This window comes from Saccopteryx leptura, chromosome 13 (assembly GCF_036850995.1).
Source record: "Saccopteryx leptura isolate mSacLep1 chromosome 13, mSacLep1_pri_phased_curated, whole genome shotgun sequence".
NCBI classification, from domain to species: domain Eukaryota; kingdom Metazoa; phylum Chordata; class Mammalia; order Chiroptera; family Emballonuridae; genus Saccopteryx; species Saccopteryx leptura.
The window spans coordinates 23,140,204-23,161,521 of record NC_089515.1 but is presented as its reverse complement, the minus strand read 5'-3'; the positions used below and the strand labels follow the sequence as shown (position 1 = coordinate 23,161,521).

The following is a 21,318-nucleotide window of genomic DNA, read 5'->3' as shown; positions in this document are numbered from 1 at the left end:
AGCGAACTAATAAACACAGAGCGAGAGTAAGGATCAAACTCAGGCAGGAAGGCTCTGAGATAGGTGTGCTTATCACCTACTTTCTGTTTCCTCCCTAACAGCGCAAATCAAAATAGCTTCTCTCTAACCCTGCCTTGTCACCAGTTCTCAAACCTAGGCAGACAAACAAAACACTGATTACCCTTTCTTATATCTGTACCATGTCCTCTGGAATCCTTCTCTCCTAACCCCTAAGTTAAGAGGAGCTGTCTGAGCAAACGCTTGGCCAGGTATTTTTCACTGACCTAGGGAACGAGGTATCTTTACTCAGACCACCTGCCGGACTCTGAATGCTACTAGAGTTTCAAAATCCAAATGTTTAATTAGATTTTTTAAAAACAGCACCATCTGAGGCTGGTAATATCCAGATCTGGGCTGTTTTTTCTGGGTTAAAATTAAAAGGATGTGTCCAACGGGTACAGCAGGGGCAGTGACCCTCTCAGTAGTCAGATTGAGCTAGCACTGACAGAAAAATGAGAAGGCTGTTCCTGTGGCTGGCTGGGCGGCCTGTCCCTGCTCCGTGGACAGGAACCTTTGCGAAGCGTGTTCTGGAACCATGAGCGAGCGCTGGGCCCAAGCCTCTGATCCGGAAGCTGGGGAAGCCTTGGAGCAGAGGGGAAGCTACGACCAGGTTTGTGCCATGTGTGGCGGCCCGAGTGGACTTCCCAGCAGGGCCGGGGAATAGAGGAGGTCAGGATCGACAGGGACCCACGAGGGTAGACGAGAGAGACTACCATCGTTCTGAGTCAGGGGCTCCTGGGGGAAGGGGTGGGGGGTGGGGTTGGGAGGGATAGAGAGAGAGAGAGAGAGAGAGAGAGAGAGAGAGAGCGCATTTCCTGGTGGGCGCATTTCCCGGCCAGCACGAAACACTTGGGCGCAACAGCCAGCGGCAGGGTTTCAAGCCGGATCCTCACAAAACCAGGAAGGCGGGCACAGGGTCTGGGCGCAGCGGGTGGGCGTGGGCGGCGACTCCCCCCCCAGCGCTGACGCCGGGGCCTCGGGGGCGGCACGACCCTTCCTGCAGCGGGTGAACCAGCGCCCGGCGCGCGGCAGCTTGCTCCGGGCCGTTGCGCGTGGGTTCGCCCTGCGCCCGAGCGCGGTCCCGGGAACTGCGGGGGCGGAGCTGCGAGCCCGCCCCCAGTTTGCACTTCTGCGGGAGGAGGGGAGGGAGGAGGGCAGAAAAGGAGGGACGGTTACTTCGTGAATCGCCTGCAAACCCCGGAGGAGAGCTCGGCCTTCGCTGCATCACGATGTCCGGAGAGTCAGCCAAGAGCCTGGGGAAGGGTGAGGCCTGCCCGCCGCGAGAGGCGGGGGTGATCTCGGGCGACCCTGGCCGAGATAGCCTGACCCTCGGGCTGCCCTGGAGCCGAACCCCCCCACCCAGCGCTTCCTTCCGCGGGGCTCCGGTCGGGGTGGGGCAGTGTGCGGGACCTCTCCGCGGCCGGGCCGGAGGCGGCGCGGGGCTGGGGTCCGGGCCTCTCCACCGGCGGTAACCACGTCCACTTCTCCCCGGCAGGAAGCGCGCCCCCGGGGCCGGTCCCCGAGGGCCTGATCCGCCTCTACAGCATGAGGTTCTGCCCGTTTGCCGAGAGGACGCGCCTCGTCCTGAAGGCCAAGGGAATCAGGTGAGGATGCAGACGGAGGCCGCTCTCCGAGCCGGCCAGGAGCTGGTGCTGTCGGCGGCGGGGGTGGCAGTCTCGGGTAGGGCCCCGTTACTGCCAGGTAGATGACTTTTCCCAGCCTTTTGGGGAGAGCACAGCAAGTTATGGACCCCGTCCCTGGGGAGGCGGGGGCGGGGGGAATCCAGCAGTCTAGGACACTCCATTCAGACTAACCTAACCATTTTATGGATTAGAAAAATGGGCTCCAGTTAAGTCGGTGACAGGCAGCAGCTCTGTTAGTCTTCTAGGGGAAGAATTAAGCAGGCAAATTCTCTTCCCTAGAAGAAATATAAGATGTGGCCCTGGCCGGTTGGCTCAGTGGTAGAGCGTCGGTCTGGCGTGCAGAGGTCCCGGGTTTGATTCCTGGCCAGGGCACACAGGAGAAGCGCCCATCTGCTTCTCCACCACTCCCCCTCTCCTTCTTCTATGTCTCTCTCTTCCCCTCCCGCAGCCGAGGCTCCATTGGAGCAAAAGATGGCCTGGGCGCTGGGGATGGCTCCTTGGCCACTGCCCCAGGCGCTAGAGTGGCTCTGGTCGCAACAGAGCGATGCCCCTGGAGGGGCAGAGCATCGCCCCCTGGTGGGCAGAGCGTCGCCCCCTGGTGGGCGTGCCGGGTGGATCCCGGTAGGGCGCATGCGGGAGTCTGACTCTCTCCCCGTTTCCAGCTTCAGAAAAATGCAAAAAAAAAAAAAAAAAAAAAAAAAAAGAAATATAAGATGCAGTGTAAAGAAAAAAATTATTTATGGATAAGCCTACACCTCACTAAATTTGGCATCTTATTTGGATGAATTGACTCTGAACACATAGCAAAATACTCAACATTTAGTAACATTTATCCAAAACACTATTTTATCCAAATACTAGAGTATTTTCTATATTAGTCAGAAATCTTTTATTGCAGGTAAGGGAACTCGAATTAAAATTGGATTGAAAAAAGACCTATCTTGAGCTCCTGAAATGGAAAAGTTCAAGAGCAAGATTCAGCTGAATTCAGGGCATCAAGTCCTGGTTATGTGCCCTTCTGCAACTCAAGGTTGAAAACAGCCCTCCCTTACTGGGAGTTTTCCAAAGGAAAATTGTAATAATTTTTACCATAATAGTGTGTGTATGGGTGGCAAAGAGTGGTGACAGCTGCCAGGAAGTGCAAACAGTAGAGATCTACTACATTCATGACCAGTTCTGAGTCCCAGGAGGCTTTTATCAGCGAGGTACTAGATTTTTACCACAAGATACAACCTAACAAAGCATGGTTTTCTTTCAAAGGTGCGTCCTCCAACTTGTTGTGGCAGGTATGTTGACTTGTTGGCTCATAATGCCAGGTTACCACCAAATGTTTGTATGAAAGCCCAGGATCTACCTTTTGTTTTTATAGTGTAAAATTTCAGAAGTGTTGATAATTCCTTGGCAGAGGGCTTTATTTTTCTTGCAATGACTCATATCTGAGTGTCTGGTATTTGCTCAGCACATGAACCTTTAAACTCTCCTTCTCTCTATCTCTGTTTCATGTGGCTATTCCTTTGTTTCCATGGGTGATTACATATTTTAATCTGCAAACTAAATGCTATTCTAGATACTGTGGTGGATGAGGAAATAGGAAACAAAAATTGTTACTTTATGTTTTTTTGAGTAACTAATCTGTTCTATTGAACAGTTATCTAGCTTTGACTATTATATAGATCTGGCTTTAGCAATTATGTGATACTTTACTTTCCCTTATTTCCTCTAAAATTTCTCAGGTAAGATACAAGTTAGATCGAATTACAATCTGAATATAGCCCCAGACTTCTCCTGCTTTCTTCCTTTTGGGTTTACTTTGTACAATTTACCATGCAGTATTTTTTTTTAACTATCAATGCATGGAGATTTAACCTGAAAGCATATTTTGTGGGTGTTTTGTATTCCTTTATACCAGTGGTTCTCAACCTGTGGGTCGCGACCCACAGGTTGAGAACCGCTGCTTTAGATACCCTTGTAAAAAGCAAGGAACTTTCTATCCAAATTAGCAAAAGGAACTGAATGTAATCATGTTGATTCTCACTCACGCAGTGGGCAGTAGCAGAGGCGGATTTAATGGCGGGCGCACTGGGCGCGCCCTGGGCTCCTGACTTTTGAAGGGCCCCGCAAAACCCCAACTTTACACTTTTTTCTAATAATACCAAGTTTGGTTTCATATGTGCAATTTTAACATTAATAGTACATAATGCTTTTTATTTATTTAAAAATATGGTTAACATGAATTTTTATTTTCCCTCTGTCATTTTTTAAGAGGCTCAATAAGGTACCTCTTAGCCAAAAATGTAGTATTTTACTGACAGTATTGAAGGATTTCCACTTACTTATTCACCCATTCAACACATATTAACTGAGTGCCTATCTGAAACTATTTTTATTTTCTTCATAGCATTTAAATCTATTTTAAACTTGCTTTTATGTGTTTATTTATTTTTTAAAATATTTTATTTTTAACTTTATTCAGGTTTTTTTTTTAGAGAGAGAGAGAGAGAGAGAGAGAGAGAGAGAAGGGAGAGGAGCAGAAAGCATCAACTCTCATATGTGCCTTGGCCAGGCAAGCCCAGGGTTTTGAACCAGCGACCTCAAGCGTTCCTAGGTTGACACTTTATCCACTGCGCCACCACAGGTCAGGCTTATGTGTTTATTAATATGAACAAAACACATAAGATCTTTGCTTTCATGGAGCTTACATTCTAGGGAGTTGATGTAATAAATGGGTAAATAAATGATCAAAGTAGTTTCAGATACATATCAAGTCAATGAAGAAAGGAAAACAATATGATCCCATAATGGAGGCTCTCAGCGCTCAGAATGGGAGTCGGGGAGGGCCTCTCTGTGTTTGACAGAGGACCAGTAAATGCCAGTGCTCTAAAGTGGGAACATGTCTTGCAAATGCAAGGAATATATAAAAGGCCAGTGTGGCCAGATCAGAATAACCAGACAGAAAGTCTTAGGAAACAAGTGTGACAGATCAAGTGTACCTTTCGTGTCATAGAAAGTGATTTAGAGCTTATCCTCTTTGCAGTGAGGAACAGTCAAAGGATTGTAAGCAGGAGAGTGGCTTAATTTAATTTACTTTTGTCAAACCTCCACCTGGCCATGTGTATAGAACGGAGGCTGCAGTGAATGTTTAGAGGCTGGTAGGGGACTGTCATATAGGTCCAGGTGGCTGATGATGTTTTGGATGAGGTAACAGTGATAAGCCTGAGAAGTGAAGAAAGTCAGTATGATTTGGAAGTCTAGCTTGACAGATTTAGCTGAACTATTTGACTTGAGGAAGGGGGATGGGGGCAGGGGGAGAAATCAAGGCCAAGTGGACTTCTAAATTTGGCATCTGGTGGATGGTAGGACCAGTGAGGATTCATTCAGAAATACAAAAAAATATTTCATTCTTTTGTCTTCTATGTGTCTTTCAGGCACGAAGTCATCAACATCAACCTGAAAAATAAGCCTGAGTGGTTCTTTGAGAAGAATCCCGTTGGTCTGGTGCCGGTTCTGGAGAACAGTCAGGGCCAGCTCATCTGCGAGTCGGTCATTACTTGTGAGTACCTGGATGAAGCATACCCAGGGAAGAAGCTGCTGCCAGGTGACCCCTATGAGAAAGCGTGCCAAAAGATGGTCTTTGAGTTATTTTCTAAGGTATGTGAAATTTTAGTTCCTATTTTGTTTAAGCTACATCAGTGGTCATTTATGGTTCAGTAATTTGGGAAAGGAAAACAAAACAGTATTACACTCTTTTCTGCCCTGACATGTCCTGCAAGCCCTTTCCCTCCCTCCCTCTTTCCTTTCCCCTCCCTTCCTTCCTTCCTTCCTTCCTTCCTTCCTTCCTTCCTTCCTTCCTTCCTTCCTTCCTTCCTTCCTTCCTCCCTCCCTCCCTCCCTCCCTCCCTCCCTCCCTCCCTCCCTCCCTCCTTCCTTCCTTCCTTCCTTCCTTCCTTCCTTCCTTCCTTCCTTCCTTTCCTGTTTTCTTTCCTCCTTTCCTTTCCCATCCTTTCCCTTCCCTTCCCTTCCCTTCCCCTTTTCCCTTTTCCCTTTTCCCTTGCAAGCCCTTTCTTGATCAGTTTCTGTTTACTTCTCCAAAGTTAACCCTCTTCACCTGTCTCCTTATATTCCAGCCATACTGAATGCTTTCAGTTTTCCCAAATTCGCCAACTATCAACTCTTGCTGGAAGACTCTTCCCCTTCTTACTTTGCCTGGTTATCTCGAAATCCTCTTTAATATATCTGCTCAGATACTGTCTCCTTCAGAAAGCTTGTCCAGACCGGATGAGTGCCCAGCTTTGTGTTCCCACACATACTAACGTTTCCTTGCCAGCGACCTTCCTGCCTGCATGTTGCACCAGGGCATGGTCCTCGGTCCCATCACTGGTGACTCACTGCCTGGGTTTGTGTCCGGCTCTGCCACTTCCATCTTGTTAATAAGTTACTTAGCAATTAGTTAATAAGTTACTTAGCAATTTACTGCTTTATCTGTTTCTCAGGTCATTATTTGTAAAATGAGTACAATTGTTCCCTCCTCAGAGATAAAAATCAGTTATATAATTGTTTCTCATCATAAAAATCAATTCATATAAAACACTGAGTAGAGTCTAATAAATGGTAAATCTCAGTGTTAGTTTTTTTTTTTTTTTAACTTTTTTAGAGAGAGAGGAAAGGAGGAAGGGGGAGAGAGGGAAAAAACCACATCAATTTGTTGTTCTACTTATTTATACATTCATTGGTTGATTCTTTTCTTTTTTTTTTTTTTGTATCTTTCCGAAGCTGGAAACGGGGAGAGACAGTCAGACAGACTCCCGCATGCGCCCGACCGGGATCCACTCGGCACGCCCACCAGGGGGCGACGCTCTGCCCACCAGGGGGCGATGCTCTGCCCCTCCGGGGCGTCGCTCTGCCAAGACCAGAGCCACTCTAGCTCCTGGGGCAGAGGCCAAGGAGCCATCCCCAGCACCCGGGCCATCTTTGCTCCAATGGAGCCTTGGCTGCGGGAGGGGAAGAGAGAGACAGAGAGGAAGGGGGGGGGGTGGAGAAGCAAATGGGCACTTCTCCTATGTGCCCCGGCCAGGAATCGAACCCGGGTCCCCCCGCACGCCAGGCCGACGCTCTACCGCTGAGCCAACCGGCCAGGGCCTCATTAGTTGATTCTTATATGTACCCTTACTGAGGATTGAACCCACAACGATGGTGTATCAGGATGATGCTCTAACCAGCTGAGCTACCTGGCCAGGGCTCACTGCTAGCTCTAGATGTTCTAGCCAGTGGCTAGCAGTGAGCTTCTATACTGTGTTGGCAATAGTTCTCAGCTGTATGTATGGCATTCCTGGAGAAGAACTGTTTGCATCATAATCAACATCAATGTTATAGATTAGTTGAAACAGTTAGTATTAATAAAGACACAACCAATAGTAGACAGCAGGAATAGCAACTTCACGTTATGTCTCTTTCTCTAGAATTCTGTTACTTTGTCATCCTATGTCAGCATAAACAGAAATATACTGCTCACAAAAATTAGTAGATATTTCAAAATGAATATGAAGCAATAAAAAAAAGAAGCATTTGATTTTTTTTTAAACAGAAAAGCAAATGACAAGTCAAAGAAAGTTGTTTGATTATGCAAATGAGATGCAAAACCAACTTGTATTTCATTGGTGGAAATGCATAATACAAAAGGCTGAAAGTACTGGAGTATCTGCACGTTCCTTGATCCCCTCATTTTTGTGAGCAGGTATCTTGTCTCTAGAGAAAGAAATGGTTAGAGAAATACCACAAAGATGGGACTTACAAAGAAGACATATTGTTTAAGCAGACCATGCAAAGAAAGGGGAGCTGATGAGGAAGGAGGAAGGGAAAGTGGCTTAGCAGGGTGAGAGGGAGAGAACAGTGAGATCACTGCTATCCAAGATGATGGACATGGGCTACAGCATTTATAAGAAAGATGTTGGAGAATTTTCTTAAAGAGTAAGAAGAGATTCGTTGTGCTGTTAGAAAGAAAATGAGCTAAAAGGCTTGAGATGCCCAATATTCCCTTCCTACTCACATTCAGAAAGAGGGGGTCTTAGGTACCATATGACCCCACCCTCCTGGTCACAGCTCAGCAAACTAGAAATGTCCCTCTCTGCACCCCCAGCCCAATCGTCTTCTTTCCTAGAAACTTGGAACTGAGACAGACTAGACCAGAAGTAGGGAAGCTTTGGATATATGTATATAATTGGAAACTTGACAAACCAAAACCATGTTAAAAAAAAATACACTTTTAGGGAAGTGGAAATTAATAACACTGCAAAGGGAAATATATATAGAAAATAATATGGAAGACATGTAAGGTGAAGCAAAGATGAAGGACCAGGAAGGAAATGTGGATGGAAGGGCTGCCTACCCACCCTCAGTTCCACTGCGGGCAAGCTGAACTGGCCTGGATGGGGTTTCAGGGGATTCTCTATTTCCCCCGAGAGCCTGTTTATTCAGAACTGGGATGAGTGGACCTCTGTCTCTTGCAATGAGATGATACCAGAGACTGAAGTATTAAAACACACAAATACCTCCACCACAAGCATTAAAGTATGTGACACTACACCTGTCAGGTCTTTAGATTGTCACTCCTCTTTGAACAGTCTTCTCATGTCCTCTCCAAGGTAGAAATCAGAAAATTCTCTTCCCCAGCTCCTTCTGCAGTTGGGGCCAAGGCCTGGGACTCAGGCTGTCCTGTCAGATACACACGTGGCAGAGTTCAGTTCAGAAATGGTTAGTGTGAGGAAATAGGCTTGGTGAGAAGCCCTGGGGAGAGTGGCAGGTGGCAGAGCTTCTGCTTTTCAAGAGCAGTGGTGGTTGCAAAATTAGATTCCAGGGTAGAAACGGCTTTGGTGCTGATGGCATTAGTCACCTGAGTCCGGTTGCTGGCAGTGACACAAATTATACCCCTAGTTTCAGCTCACTGGTCACAGTGGGTTCTTTCAGGCCAGTTTGACCATGGTTTTGAAATGTTCCCCCTTAGTTCCAAGCCTATATTTTTAGCCTCCCAACAATTCAATGAGGCACTGTGTCCTTTAAAGATATTTTTGGCTTAAACTTGCCCAAGTGGGTTCTGTTATTTGCAATTTATAAAATCCTGTTTAATACAGCATCTTAGGTCACAAAACTGTTTCTAAGATCAGCATATGACCTCTGTGAACACAGGAATGGTGCACCCTTGAAGTTTCTAAAACACTCCTGACACTGGAATTGTAAGGGTTCTGTTGTGTTTTTATATGAGGCCGGTATTCTTAGCCTTCCACTGATGAACTAAGAAATTATTCTCTGTCTAGGTACCACCTTTGGTAGGAAACTTCATTAGAAATAAAGATAAGGAAGACTGCTCTGGCCTCAAAGAAGAAATTCGTAAAGAATTCAGCAAGCTTGAGGAGGTAATCAACCACGTCTCCTTAGCTTTAATCAGAGTAAACAATACACTTCATCTACCCTCTTCTTTTTTCCACTCTTTTCTTCATATACCCATTTCTCAAATGACTTTTCAGCAATTAGTAATAATACCAAATAAGAAATTTTAGTTTATCACAGATTGCTACAAGCTGTTTTATAAACCAAAACACAGAACACCTAAAAATATTTTGTCATGGGCGTGCTTTTAAAACATTTTGTTGCATTGATGTTAAAAGAACAAGGAAATTCAACATTTCTATAATGCGTCACATATATATATATATTTTAAATTTTTTTATTATTTTTATTTTTTTACAGAGACAGAGAGTCAGAGAGAAGGACAGATAGGTACAGTCAGACAGGAACAGAGAGAGATGAGAAGCATCAATCATTAGTTTTTCGTTGCGACACCTTAGTTGTTCATTGATTGCTTTCTCATATGTGCCTTGACCGTGGGCCTTCAGCAGACTGAGTAACCCCTTGCTCAAGCCAGCAACCTTGGGTCCAAGCTGGTGAGCTTTGCTCAAACCAGATGAGCTTGCACTCAAGCTGGCGACCTCAGGGTTTCGAACCTGGGTCCTCATCCCAGTCCGACGCTCTATCCAGTGCGCCACTGTCTGGTCAGGCTCACCTATTTTTTTTCATGCTGTTTCCAGTCCTTGTCCACATATTAAAAATAAATAAATAAATGAACACAGCTGTAATCGGAGCATAGACATCACTCTGTGTTCTTATTTTCTATTTAGTATTATATAATAAATATTTCCCACCACAAAGAATCTGCCATGAATCATACAGACTCTTGGCAAAGTCCAGATGAGTTTTACTTCCTTTGGCTCAGAGCTGCATTTTGGGCCTTTAGGTCGAGTCTTCCTCTTGGCCTTGAGACATTCCAAATACTCAGGTAGATTTAAACAATCAATTAACAATGCAGAATATTATATGGGCCCTGAAAAAAAATATAGAAGTTTTATAATGAGTAAGTTGGTTTGGTGTTAATCAAGTAATATTCTCAGTTCCCCCCCTTTGACAAAACTATAATACCAATTCACCTTCTTATATTTCAGAAATATACTATTTGTGCTTGGTTTTCAAACAATTGTATCATATATTTATTTAATAGTTGATAGTTAATCCGGTTATTTCCAGTATATTTTAAGTAAATTGTTTTATTGAAGAATTATATGCAATGTACCCAAAACATAAGAGTGCAGCTTGATGAATTTGTCCAAAGAGAACATAACCATAGAACCAGCACCCATATCAAAAACAGAGTCTTAGTTTTGCCCATTGTTTTTACTCTGTACAAATGGAATCATATCATATCATATACACTCTTTTGAGTCAGCTTCCTTCATACAGTATTAGGTTTGCAAAGTTCATCTATGTTATATATAGTTCATACCTGTTCTTGGTTAGTTCCATCTAGCATATGTCTGTACCACAAGTTTAGTTTATCCTTTTTGCTCCAAGCACAAGTACTGGGTTATAAAGCGAACGTGCACTCAGCTTTATTACTATTAAAACATGGTTGTACCAATTTACAGTCCTATCCACAGTGGTTCCACACCCTGGCTAACTTTAGTCTTTGTTCATTTAGCCATCCTGATGGGTGTGTAATAGTATTACATTTTGTTTCTAATTTGCATTTCCCTGATAACTAATGGAGTTGAGCCCCTTTTCAAATGGTTATTGGCCATCTGGACTTCCATTTTTTGTGAAGTGCAAGCCTTGCCCAATTTTCTAGTGGGTTTGCCTTTTTTCTTGATTCCCAGTTCTTTCTGTATTCTGAATGCCAGTCCTTTGTTATATTATGAAGATCTTGTACTCTGTTGATTATTTTTTCTCTGCTTTCCAGTTTATTTTATTGATTGTTTTGCTTCATCCCAAACAGATTCTAAGCTAAAACTGAACAAAAAGTGAACTTAGATATGTCAGAGTAAAAGCTGCTACCCTCACCCCTCTACTTAACTCCCCTGCATCATCTCTGATGATGAGTCTTACTAGAAGCACAAGTAAGTTCTCTTACGCTGTTTAATGTTCAGGTTCTGACCAATAAGAAGACAACCTTCTTTGGTGGTAATTCACTTTCTATGATTGATTACCTCATCTGGCCCTGGTTTGAACGACTGGAAGCACTGGAGTTAAATGAGTAAGACATTTGGATATTTTGTGCATAATTTAGAATAATGATAATTGAAGTAGTATATATTGATCTTTTTTCTGAACAAAATTGAAATATTTTTGCAACTGTTATGAGTGGGAAAAAATAGGAGGAAAGACTTGGGCATATTATATATCTACACCAGCGGTTCTCAACCTGTGGGTCATGACCCCGGCGGGGGTTGAACGACCAAAACACAGGGGTCGTCTAAAGCCATCAAAAAATATGTATTTCCGATGGCTTTAGGCGACCCCTGTGTTTTGGTCGTTCGACCCCCGCCGGGGTCGCAACCCACAGGTTGAGAACTGCTGATCTACACTTACCACGGCTTCCCATCTGGGGAGGGAGGCAGGAGTCCTGTGATGTGTAGTAAAATGTTTTTGTTTTTTTTTTTTTTTTTTGTTTGTTTGTTTTTGTATTTTTCTGAAGTTGGAAATGGGGAGGCAGTCAGACAGACTCCCGCATGCACCTGACTGGGATCCACCCAGCATGCCCACCAGGGGGCGATGCTCTGCCCATCTGGGGTGTTGCTCTGTTGCAACCAGAGCCATTCTAGCGCCTGAGGCAGAGGCCGCAGAGCCATCCTCAGTGCCTGGGCCAACTTTGCTCCAATGGAGCCTTAGCTGTGGGAGGGGAAGAGACAGAGAGGAAGGAGAGGCGGAGGGGTGGAGAAGCAGTTGGGCGCTTCTCCTGTGTGCCCTGGCCGGGAATCGAACCTGGGATTCCTGCTCGCCAGGTCAACGCTCTATCACTGAGTCAACCAGCCAGGGCTGTAAAATGTTTTAAAAGTAACTTACTCCTTCCCTCTTAAGTAAAAATCCATAAAAAAGGTTGAGGAGGGCGGTTGCTGGGTGAAAAAGGTAAAGAGATTAAGAAGTACAATTGGTAGTTACAAAATAGTCACAGGGAAGTACAGCATGGAGAATGTGGTCAGTAATATTATTATAAGTATATATAGTGTCAGATGGGTACTAGAGCTATTGGGGGATCATTTTGTGTGTTTTATAAATGTCTAACCACTATGCTGTATACCTGAAACTAACATAATAATGAATGTCAACTGTAATTGAAATTTTTTAAATCCGTAAGGATGTACATTTTTTTTATATGCCATCATTGGTTTATTCTTTTTTTAAAATTAATTTTAGTGGGGTGACATTGATAAATCAGGGTACATATGTTCAGAGAAAACATCTCTAAGGATGTACATTTTTATAAGGCTGTCATGCAGGGTTGTATGGCCAATGCTACCTCACTTTTACCAGTAAGATTCCCATGGCTAGTTTCCAAGCTCCATATTTTGAAGTTTGGCAGTCACATTGGTGTACTTCCTGTTAGAGCTTAGAGCTCTTCAGGTTTCTTTTCTTTTACTATTCTTTTTAAAAATTTTTATTTAAAAATTTTTATGAATATTTTTAAAATTTAAGTATAGTTAGTATACTATATTATATTAGTTTCAGGTATACAATATAATGATTTGGTATTACTATGCCTTACAATGTGGTTAACACAATAAGTCTGGTAATCATCTATCACTGTACAAATTTATCAATTATTGATAGTATTCCCCTTCACCTTTACCACCCATCCCCCCCCATCCTCTCCCAACTGGCAACCATCAGTTTGATCTCTCTTTAAAAAAAAATTGATTACAGTTGATATACAATATTATATTAGTCTCCGGTGTACAACATAGTGATTATATATTTATATAACTTATGAATTGATTATCCCAATATGTGTAGTACTCATCTGATACCATATGTCATAATTACATTACTGAGTCTATTCCCTGTGTTGTATTTGACTAAAGTGACTTTTTTTTTTTTTTTTTTCCTTTTGCATTTTTCTGAAGCTGGGAACAGGGAGAGACAGTCAGACAGACTCCCGCATGCGCCCGACCGGGATCCACCCGGCACGCCCACCATGGGGCGACGCTCTGTCCACCAGGGGGGCGATGCTCTGCCCATCCTGGGCGTCGCCATGTTGCGACCAGAGCCACTCTAGCGCCTGGGGCAGAGGCCACAGAGCCATCCCCAGCGCCCAGGCCATCTTTGCTCCAATGGAGCCTTGGCTGCGGGAGGGGAAGAGAGAGACAGAGAGGAAGGCGCAGCGGAGGGGTGGAGAAGCAAATGGGCGCTTCTCCTATGTGCCCTGGCCGGAATCGAAAAGTGACTTTTTATAACTGGCAAGTTATACTTCTTAATCCCTTCATCTTTTAGTCACAATATGGTCGTAGATAGGTTCTCTTTCATGTTCTCATTTTTAAAAGTTATCAGTTTCTCAGTGAAAAAGTTCTTACACTTAGCAAATCAACATCAAAATTCCTGTTCCATAAAACAAAGACTTCTATAATATCTTCCAAAATTAATAGAGTTAATTAAACCTCAGAAATACTGCACGTTCGGTTTCAGACCACTTCAGTAAAGCAAGTATCGCAATAAAGTGAGTCGCACAAATTTTGGGGTTTACCAGTGCATGTAAAAATTATGTTTACACTGTAGTCTGTTAAGTGTTCAGTAGTAACATTATGTCTAAAAATAAAGCACCTATGTAAATACCTTAATTATAAAATGCTTTATTGCAAAAAACAAAAACTGCTAACCACCATCTGAGACTTTAGTTAACCTTCAGTAATCTTTTTGCTGGGGTGGAGGTGGGGGTTTTGCCTTGCCAAAAATCAGTGATCACAGATCTCCATAACAAATATAAAAATAATGGCAAAAATTTGAAATATTCTGAGAATAACTAAAATGTGGCACAGAGACAGAAAGTTGAACAGATGCTCTTGGGAAAACTATACCGATAGACTTGCTCAATACAGGGTTGCCACAAGCCTTCAGTTCTTAAACATTGTATCTGAGAAGTGCAACAAAAGGAGGCATGCCTTATTCTGTGATTATGTGTATTTTATTTATTTATTTTTTAATTTTATTTTTTTTTGTATTTTTCTGAAGCTGGAAACGGGGAGGCAGTCAGACAGACTCCCGCATGCGCCCGACCGGGATCCACCCGGCACGCCCACCAGGAGGCAATGCTCTGCCCATCTGGGGCATCGCTCTGTTGCAACCAGAGCCACTCTAGCACCTGAGGCAGAGGCCATGGAGCCATCCCCAGCGCCCGGGCCATCTTTGCTCCAACGGAGCCTTGGCTGCGGGAGGGGAAGAGAGAGACAGAGAGGAAGGGGAGGGGGAGGGGTGGAGAAGCAGATGGGCACTTCTCTTGTGTGCCCTGGCCGGGAATTGAACCCGGGACTTCCGCACGCCAGGCCGACGCTCTACCACTGAGTCAACCGGTCAGGGCCAGATTATGTGCATTTTAAAGAAGTATTTTTTTTCTTATTTTTTTACAATGATATTTTATTTTTTTAAATTAATTATAATGGGGTGACATTGATAAATCAGGGTACATATGTTCAGAGAAACCATCTCTAGGTTATTTTGACATTTGATTATGCTGCATTCCCATCACCCAAAGTCCAATTATCTTCTGTCACCTAAAGAAGTATTTTTAAAGAACTACTTTAAAAGGTTAGACGACAAAAGGAAACTGTAGAGTGATAACGACAATAGGAGACTTTGCAATGCCTTCCTGTTTAATCTAGCTCACTCCTTCTTTCCATCTCTCACAGGTGTGTAGACCACACTCCAAAACTGAAGCTCTGGATGGCAGCCATGAAAGGAGATCCCACAGTGTCAGCCCTCCTCCCTGGTATGAAGTCCTTTAGCGGTTTCTTAAAACTGTATTTGCAGAACAGCGTGGAGGCCTGTGACTATGGGCTCTGATGAGGGCAGGAGTCAACTCAACAGTGAAGATATGTCTGCTATTTTCCTTCACTAATGAATAATAAACATGCTTTTTGTTGTCTTTTGGACTGAAATGTAGAAAAGAAAGGCTCTTAGCATAAGTAACTTTTAGCAGAACTTAACTTTCTCTAAAAACAAAGACACTTTTAGCAGAACTTACTTTTTCTAAAAGACTCCCTACCCCTGGCCCTGGGGCTAGTTTTGCAGGCTGTGGCCTTGGGCTAGTTTTGCAAGGTTGCAGATGTACTCAGAACGTTTCTCCCTGAATTAACCCTATAGATAAACATTTAAATGAATTTGTTTCATTGCTTTGTTTTACTCCTCCCCATACCCTGGCCAGAATGTAATTTTGCCTTTAAAAGCTTGCTCCTGTTTGGGGCTGCGAGTTTTTGGAACACTAGTTCCCTCACTGGTCGCCGGATTTTTGCAATAAAGACTCCTTAATTTGACTACTTAATTGTGTGGCAAACGTCTGTTTCTCACTGTTTCAATATAACAGGATCACCTTCTCTGAATTGACATGGCCCAGCTGTGAGGTTTCCTCAAGGCCCTCCTGCAGAAATGTAAACACACTTTCTGCTGAGGATGCTCAAATGACTACAGTCTGTGCTGAAAACCTCTAAGTCAGTGGTTCTCAACCTGTGGGTCGTGACCCCGGTGGGGGTCAAATGACCAAAACACAGGGGTCGCCTAAAGCCATCGGAAATACATATTTTATTTAAAAATGTATTGTATAATAAATATGTATTTTCCGATGGCTTTAGGTGACTCCTGTGTTTTGGTCGTTCGACCCCCGCTGGGGGTCGCGGCCCACAGGTTGAGAACCGCTGCTCTAAGTCATCCTTTCTAGTGAGATCTGGACTTCAATCTAGATTTCTAACTGCCCCTAGGTAACTTACACTTGGATACCCCATCGTCATTTCAAGAGATGCTCTTTCTAGTTTTTCTTTGGGGTTCTGAAATGAGAACATTCAATTCCACATTCTTAACCTAGTCAACTGAATTTCACTCCTTTTATTCCCATTGTCATCAATGAAGACCAGACCTACCTCACCTCTAAGCCAGGTGATTAGGTGGCCTACTACTTAGTCTCCCATATCCAATCTCTATCCCCTTCAAATCCTTCTTGCCAAATCCCATGCTGGGGAAACAGCAGGTGTCTCATTTATACCTACATACATATATAGAGTGTATATATATGTGTGTGTATATATATGTATGTATGTATACACACACACACACATATACACTGATGACCACATCCCTCATTGTAGTATGAAAGGTTTAACAAGTAATAGGTAATATCCTCATTCAGAAATATTAATGCCATCTTCCATATACATACTTACATAGTTCATTGGGTTTCTAGTTTTTATCATCACCTCCATGAGAAGAAGGTCAGCGAGCATTTCATTCTACAGATTCATCTAATGTCCGGAGCTTAGGTGAGGCAAAATGCTGGCAGAAATACATGGAGAACATACCCAGCACCTTGTTCTATCAGAATTTAAGGAGCTGTCGAGCAGCTGGCCCCAATAGTCTGGTTTCCTTTACTTTTTTTTTTTTTCCTTATCATTTTTTAAAGATTTTATGTATTGATTTTAGAGAGGAAAGAGAAAGGCCAGGGGGAGAAGCAGAAAGCATCAGCCCATAGTAGGTGCTTCTGGTGTGTGCCTTGACCGGGAAAGCGCAGGGTTTTGAACCAGCGACCTCAGCATTCCACGTGGACGCCTTATCCACTGCGGCACCGCAGGTAGGGCGTCCTGTACTTATTAAATGTAAGAGCACTTATCAATCACCGGAGGCTCACCGCTGGGTTTCCGATTCTGTGAGGAGGTCCGGGTGGTCCATGTTTGACATGAGCGTCGCCCTCCCCAACCCTGCCCCATGGTGATGCAGGCGATCTGGGGGCCGCACCCTGGGAGGCAGCTGACAATGGTTGACTTCACAAACCCCACGCTGCCAACGCTGCCCGAGCTCCGGGCGGACCCGCCTCTGTCGCCGTGGGCCTGCCCCACCCTCTAGGCCCAGGTCGGCGGCTGCGGGCGAACTTCATTTGGATGGAGACCCGGCACTGAGGTGCCTCGGTCAGCCACTACCTGGTCACAGACACCTGCGGGGAATCAGGACTTGGTACCTGGGAGCCTTGAACGCAACCGCCCATAGGCTCAGCTCCGCACTGATTGGATGGAACGCTTCCAACGGCTCTTAAAATCGGCCAGTGAGCGGGTAGGATCGCATTCCAGGGGGCGGGTCCCGCCGTCGTTCTACATCCGGTTCCGTTTGCCTTGCTCCCCGTTTGCCTTGCTCCCTCCTTGTGGCTCCTAGGGGTGGCTCACCTGTCACCTGCATATGAAGGGAAAAGGGGTTTAAGGTCAATTCTGAATTTTGGGGCCCACAATAGGATTGCCAAAATTTTATGTTGCTTTTAAAAGAAAGCCCAAGTACTTTATCAAAGTTTCATCAAAGAATTTAATAACATAAAAAAAAGTACAAGAGCTGTATTATCCACGATTAAAGAACAAGTCTTTAAAGCGAATACTTTTAACTAAAAGGGGAAAAAGAACTCATTAAATTATTTATTTTTCCGATTTGCCTGGAAACAGGTAAAGATGCCAGAAGATTCCTAATTCTCAGCCCTGCTTTGGTCACCACTAGTTTAGCTGTATTATAAGGCACCCCGCAGGCGGGTGAATTTGGTCCCAAAGGATGTCTTTGTGAGGGCTGTGGATCTGAACTGCTGCACTCTTTCTTTTTTTTAACCTATTGGTTTTTAGAGAGAGAGGAAGGGGGAGAGAAAGATTAATTTGTTCCACTTACTTATGATTTCATTGGTCGAGACTTGGCTCTAACCAACTGAGTTACAGTCCAGGGGCCTAATAGTAATAATAATAGCTATTGTTGAATGCCTCCTAAATGCTAAGTGTTAAGCATTTTTCATCTAGTATCTGAATGAATCTTCCCCAAACTACCTGATATATTGGTACCATTAAACCTGAATTACAAAAGAGAACCTAGGGCATAGAAAGTTGCTGTGATGTTGCCCAAGGTCACCAGCTAGTAAAGGCTGAAGAGATTCAAACCCAGCCTGAACACTTCATTATTTAGATCACTTGAGGTAAGAGCTTACATATGCTTCTGCTCCAGTCTCTTTTTATTCATCAACTCCTTTCATTTAGAAAGGTTGAGCCAGGAGAGGATAGGATGCACCTTTTTTGATGCACCACTTTATCCTGTGATTTAGCAGGGGTGTTGATGTCCTTTTTCAAACTCAGTGTGTTTTGTTTGATTTTGCAAAATCTTGAAAATCTGTCTTTGTTCATTTAAATGTCACTATATCACAATGTTTCTAAATTTTATTTTCTTTGATCCCTTAAGCTGTAAAGAGAGGAATAGGAAAGCAGAATCAAGTACTCAGAAAAGCAAGTCTCCTTTGACTCTGCTTTTTCCAGTGGGGTGAGGAAGTTCCTCCTCTGACAACTTTAGTTGATAATGATTTTTATTTTATACGTCCCAGATTTGTGAGGATGGGGGTGGGGGTAGGGAGAGAGTTAGATGAAGGTGTTCAAAGAGCACAAACTTCCAGTTATAAAATTAGTCCTGGGGATGTATAACAAGATAATTAACACTGCTGTATGGTGTGTTTGAAAGTTGCTCAGAGAGTAGGCCTTAAAAGTTCTCATCAGGAGGAAAAAATATTTTTTATAACTATACGAGGAGGTGGATATTCACTAAGTTTATTCTGGTAATCATTTTGTAATATATGTGTGTCAGGTCGTTATGTGGTGCACATTAAACTCATACAGAGCAGGCCCTGGTCAGGTTGTTCAGTTGGTTACAGCGTTGTCCCTATATGCCAAGATTACAGGTTTGATCCCTGGTCAGAGCACAAGAATCAACCAATGAATACATAAATAAGTAGAACAACAAGTTTGTTGTTTCTCTCTCTCCCTTTCTCTCTTTCTAAAATATCAATAAATTAAAAAAAAAAACTCATACTGAGAGCTGTATGTCTATTTTATCTAAATACTGGGAGAAAAAAAGGTCCCAAAGACATGTGAACATAGTATTCCCTATGATCCTAACTTCCTAGAAACAAGTCCTGATTCTAGGTCCATTTGGAAATAGAGCCCTTTTGCTCACTTATCTCACTCTTTAAACTCAGTGAATAATGTCTGAACATCCAGTAATCATTCAGGTAAATTAGGTTTCAAAATATTAAAAGGAATGTCCTCCAGTTTCTGCCACTATCAGAAATAGGTATGAAAAAAATTTTTGAAAAATGGAAAAATGCAAACTTCACTTTTATTCTCAAAACAGAGATCCACTTAATTAGAATAAAGAAATTATTTCTGTGGTAGCATTCTTTTCCTAGAAGGCATAAGATAGTATTACCCATGACTGAAGATCCCACATTTTAAAATAGATCCAATTATATTTCAGGTAACAGAAAACCAATTTGGAGTAGGTTTAATATGGCCTTGTGACCATTTCTTTCTTGCTTGAGTGGGTCGGTATAATAGAGGTGTAAACATGATATAATAACACAGAAGGAAAATTTGAAAAAAGGATTTCAAAGAGGTACCTATTGGGTCTTAGAAAGGAAGTAAGGATAAGCTCAAAAGTCATAATTAAAATCTCTCCAGAGAAACCAGTGGTAAGATTAAAAACCACATTACTGAAATGTGGCCTGTATCATTCAATCCATTCAATTGGCATTTACCAGGTAACTGGTGAAATCAATATTCTGGGTTTAATTCTAATTCTAATATGCTTGGCAAAGCTGAATTGCAGTGCATTTCATCTCTATGTGTATAAAACTGGAATGCACTATGCTACTAAAAATGTATTCTTATTTACTAGTATTAGTCATTCATTTTGAGCTCTTACTATACTGAAAATGGCCTGCATGATTTCATTTAATATTCAAAGCCTATCAAGAAGGTACTGTTTATATTCTCATTTTACAGGTGTGGAAGACGAAGGTCAGAGATAGCTTGTCTAAGTGCCAAAGCCAGGGTTTGAATATAGTGCCAGGTGAGAACCTTGACATTATATTGCTTCCCTTTAGAGGAAGAACTGTTTGCATTCCTTTGTCTATTCTCCCCTAACTGAACTCTCACACACAGATACATTTTAAATAAATAGCAACTGCAGTTTTTGCTAAGTCTTTCAGAGTGATTTCATGTTGAGTAACTATTCCAAAGACTTTCAAATAATCCTATTCAATAGAAAAAAATATATTAATATTGTTAACCAAGAATTTCTGGATAGATTGGAATTCCAAAGGACGAAAGTTGTCCATTCATAAGCTACATAATCAGGTTCTGTCATTTTGATAAAAAGATATTTAGATATTTTAGATGGCTGCTAACATTTGTTTTTTTGTTTTTTTAAAAATAATTTTATTTTTAATGGGGCGACATCAATAAATCAGGATACATATATTCAAAGATAACAACTCCAGGTTATATTGTCGTTCACTTATGTTGCATACCCATCACCCAAAGTCAGATTGTCCTCTGTCACCTTCTATCTAGTTTTCTTTGTTGAGCGGCAATTATGTGCTGTATCTTTTCTAGGTCTTAGATCATTTCCTCTCCACACTGTTACCAGTTTTAGAGGTCAAGACAATGAGTCAGGCTTTGGACTTTTCAAGTTCTTCAACCTTACTAGCTGGTCACTTTGGGTAAACAATTTCATTCTTAAGGATATTTTCTAGTTTGTAAAATAGAAATGATAGTTGCCCAACTGAATAGTTGTAGGAATCAAATAAGATAATCCATTGAAATCATTTAATCAGTGTGAATGAGGCATACCATACTTTTCTTTCCTTCTTTCCTTCTCAATCCCATAAAATGCATTTATAAATAATTCCTATTTCAGCTCAATCCTGTAAACTTAAAGAAATTGTCTTTACATATGCTAAATTTCAGGATCTCAGTTTCTTAAGATCAGAACAAAGGCCAGAAGAGCTATCCAAGTGGCCCTCTGTATTGCTGTATTATTGTATTGTTGACATGTCCTTAGCCATTATAAAGGGTCTTCTCTGAAATTTGTGCAGAGGGATAGGGAGAGATCACAAACTTTTCTTTGACTCTAGGTTCTTGTTTCTAATTCATTACCACTTTTCCATAGCTTGAGTACAATCTCACAAATAAGGCTGGCACTCGGTGAGGCCAGTGAGCTGTCCAGGGCACATAATTTAAGGAGACACTCTCAGG

At 42.7% G+C, this 21,318-nt stretch overlaps 1 protein-coding gene across 1 annotated transcript; it reads left to right on the top strand.

Moving 5' to 3' along the window:
- The first annotated feature begins 917 nt into the window (after positions 1-917).
- GSTO1 (glutathione S-transferase omega 1) lies at positions 918-15,216 on the top strand. Its single transcript, XM_066355197.1, has 6 exons — positions 918-1,323; positions 1,556-1,664; positions 5,129-5,351; positions 9,010-9,108; positions 11,170-11,276; positions 14,920-15,216. The coding sequence occupies exons 1-6, from the start codon at positions 1,290-1,292 to the stop codon at positions 15,071-15,073; spliced, it is 726 nt and encodes a 241-aa protein (XP_066211294.1). The 5' UTR covers positions 918-1,289; the 3' UTR covers positions 15,074-15,216.
- The last annotated feature ends 6,102 nt before the right edge of the window (positions 15,217-21,318 follow it).

Coding starts and splice junctions, on each gene's coding strand:
- GSTO1 (XM_066355197.1), top strand. CDS start 1,290: ATGTCCGGAGAGTCAGCCAAGAGCCTGGGGAAGG. Junction 5,352..9,009: donor TCTTTGAGTTATTTTCTAAG/GTATGTGAAATT, acceptor TTCTCTGTCTAG/GTACCACCTTTGGTAGGAAA. Junction 9,109..11,169: donor AATTCAGCAAGCTTGAGGAG/GTAATCAACCAC, acceptor TTTAATGTTCAG/GTTCTGACCAATAAGAAGAC.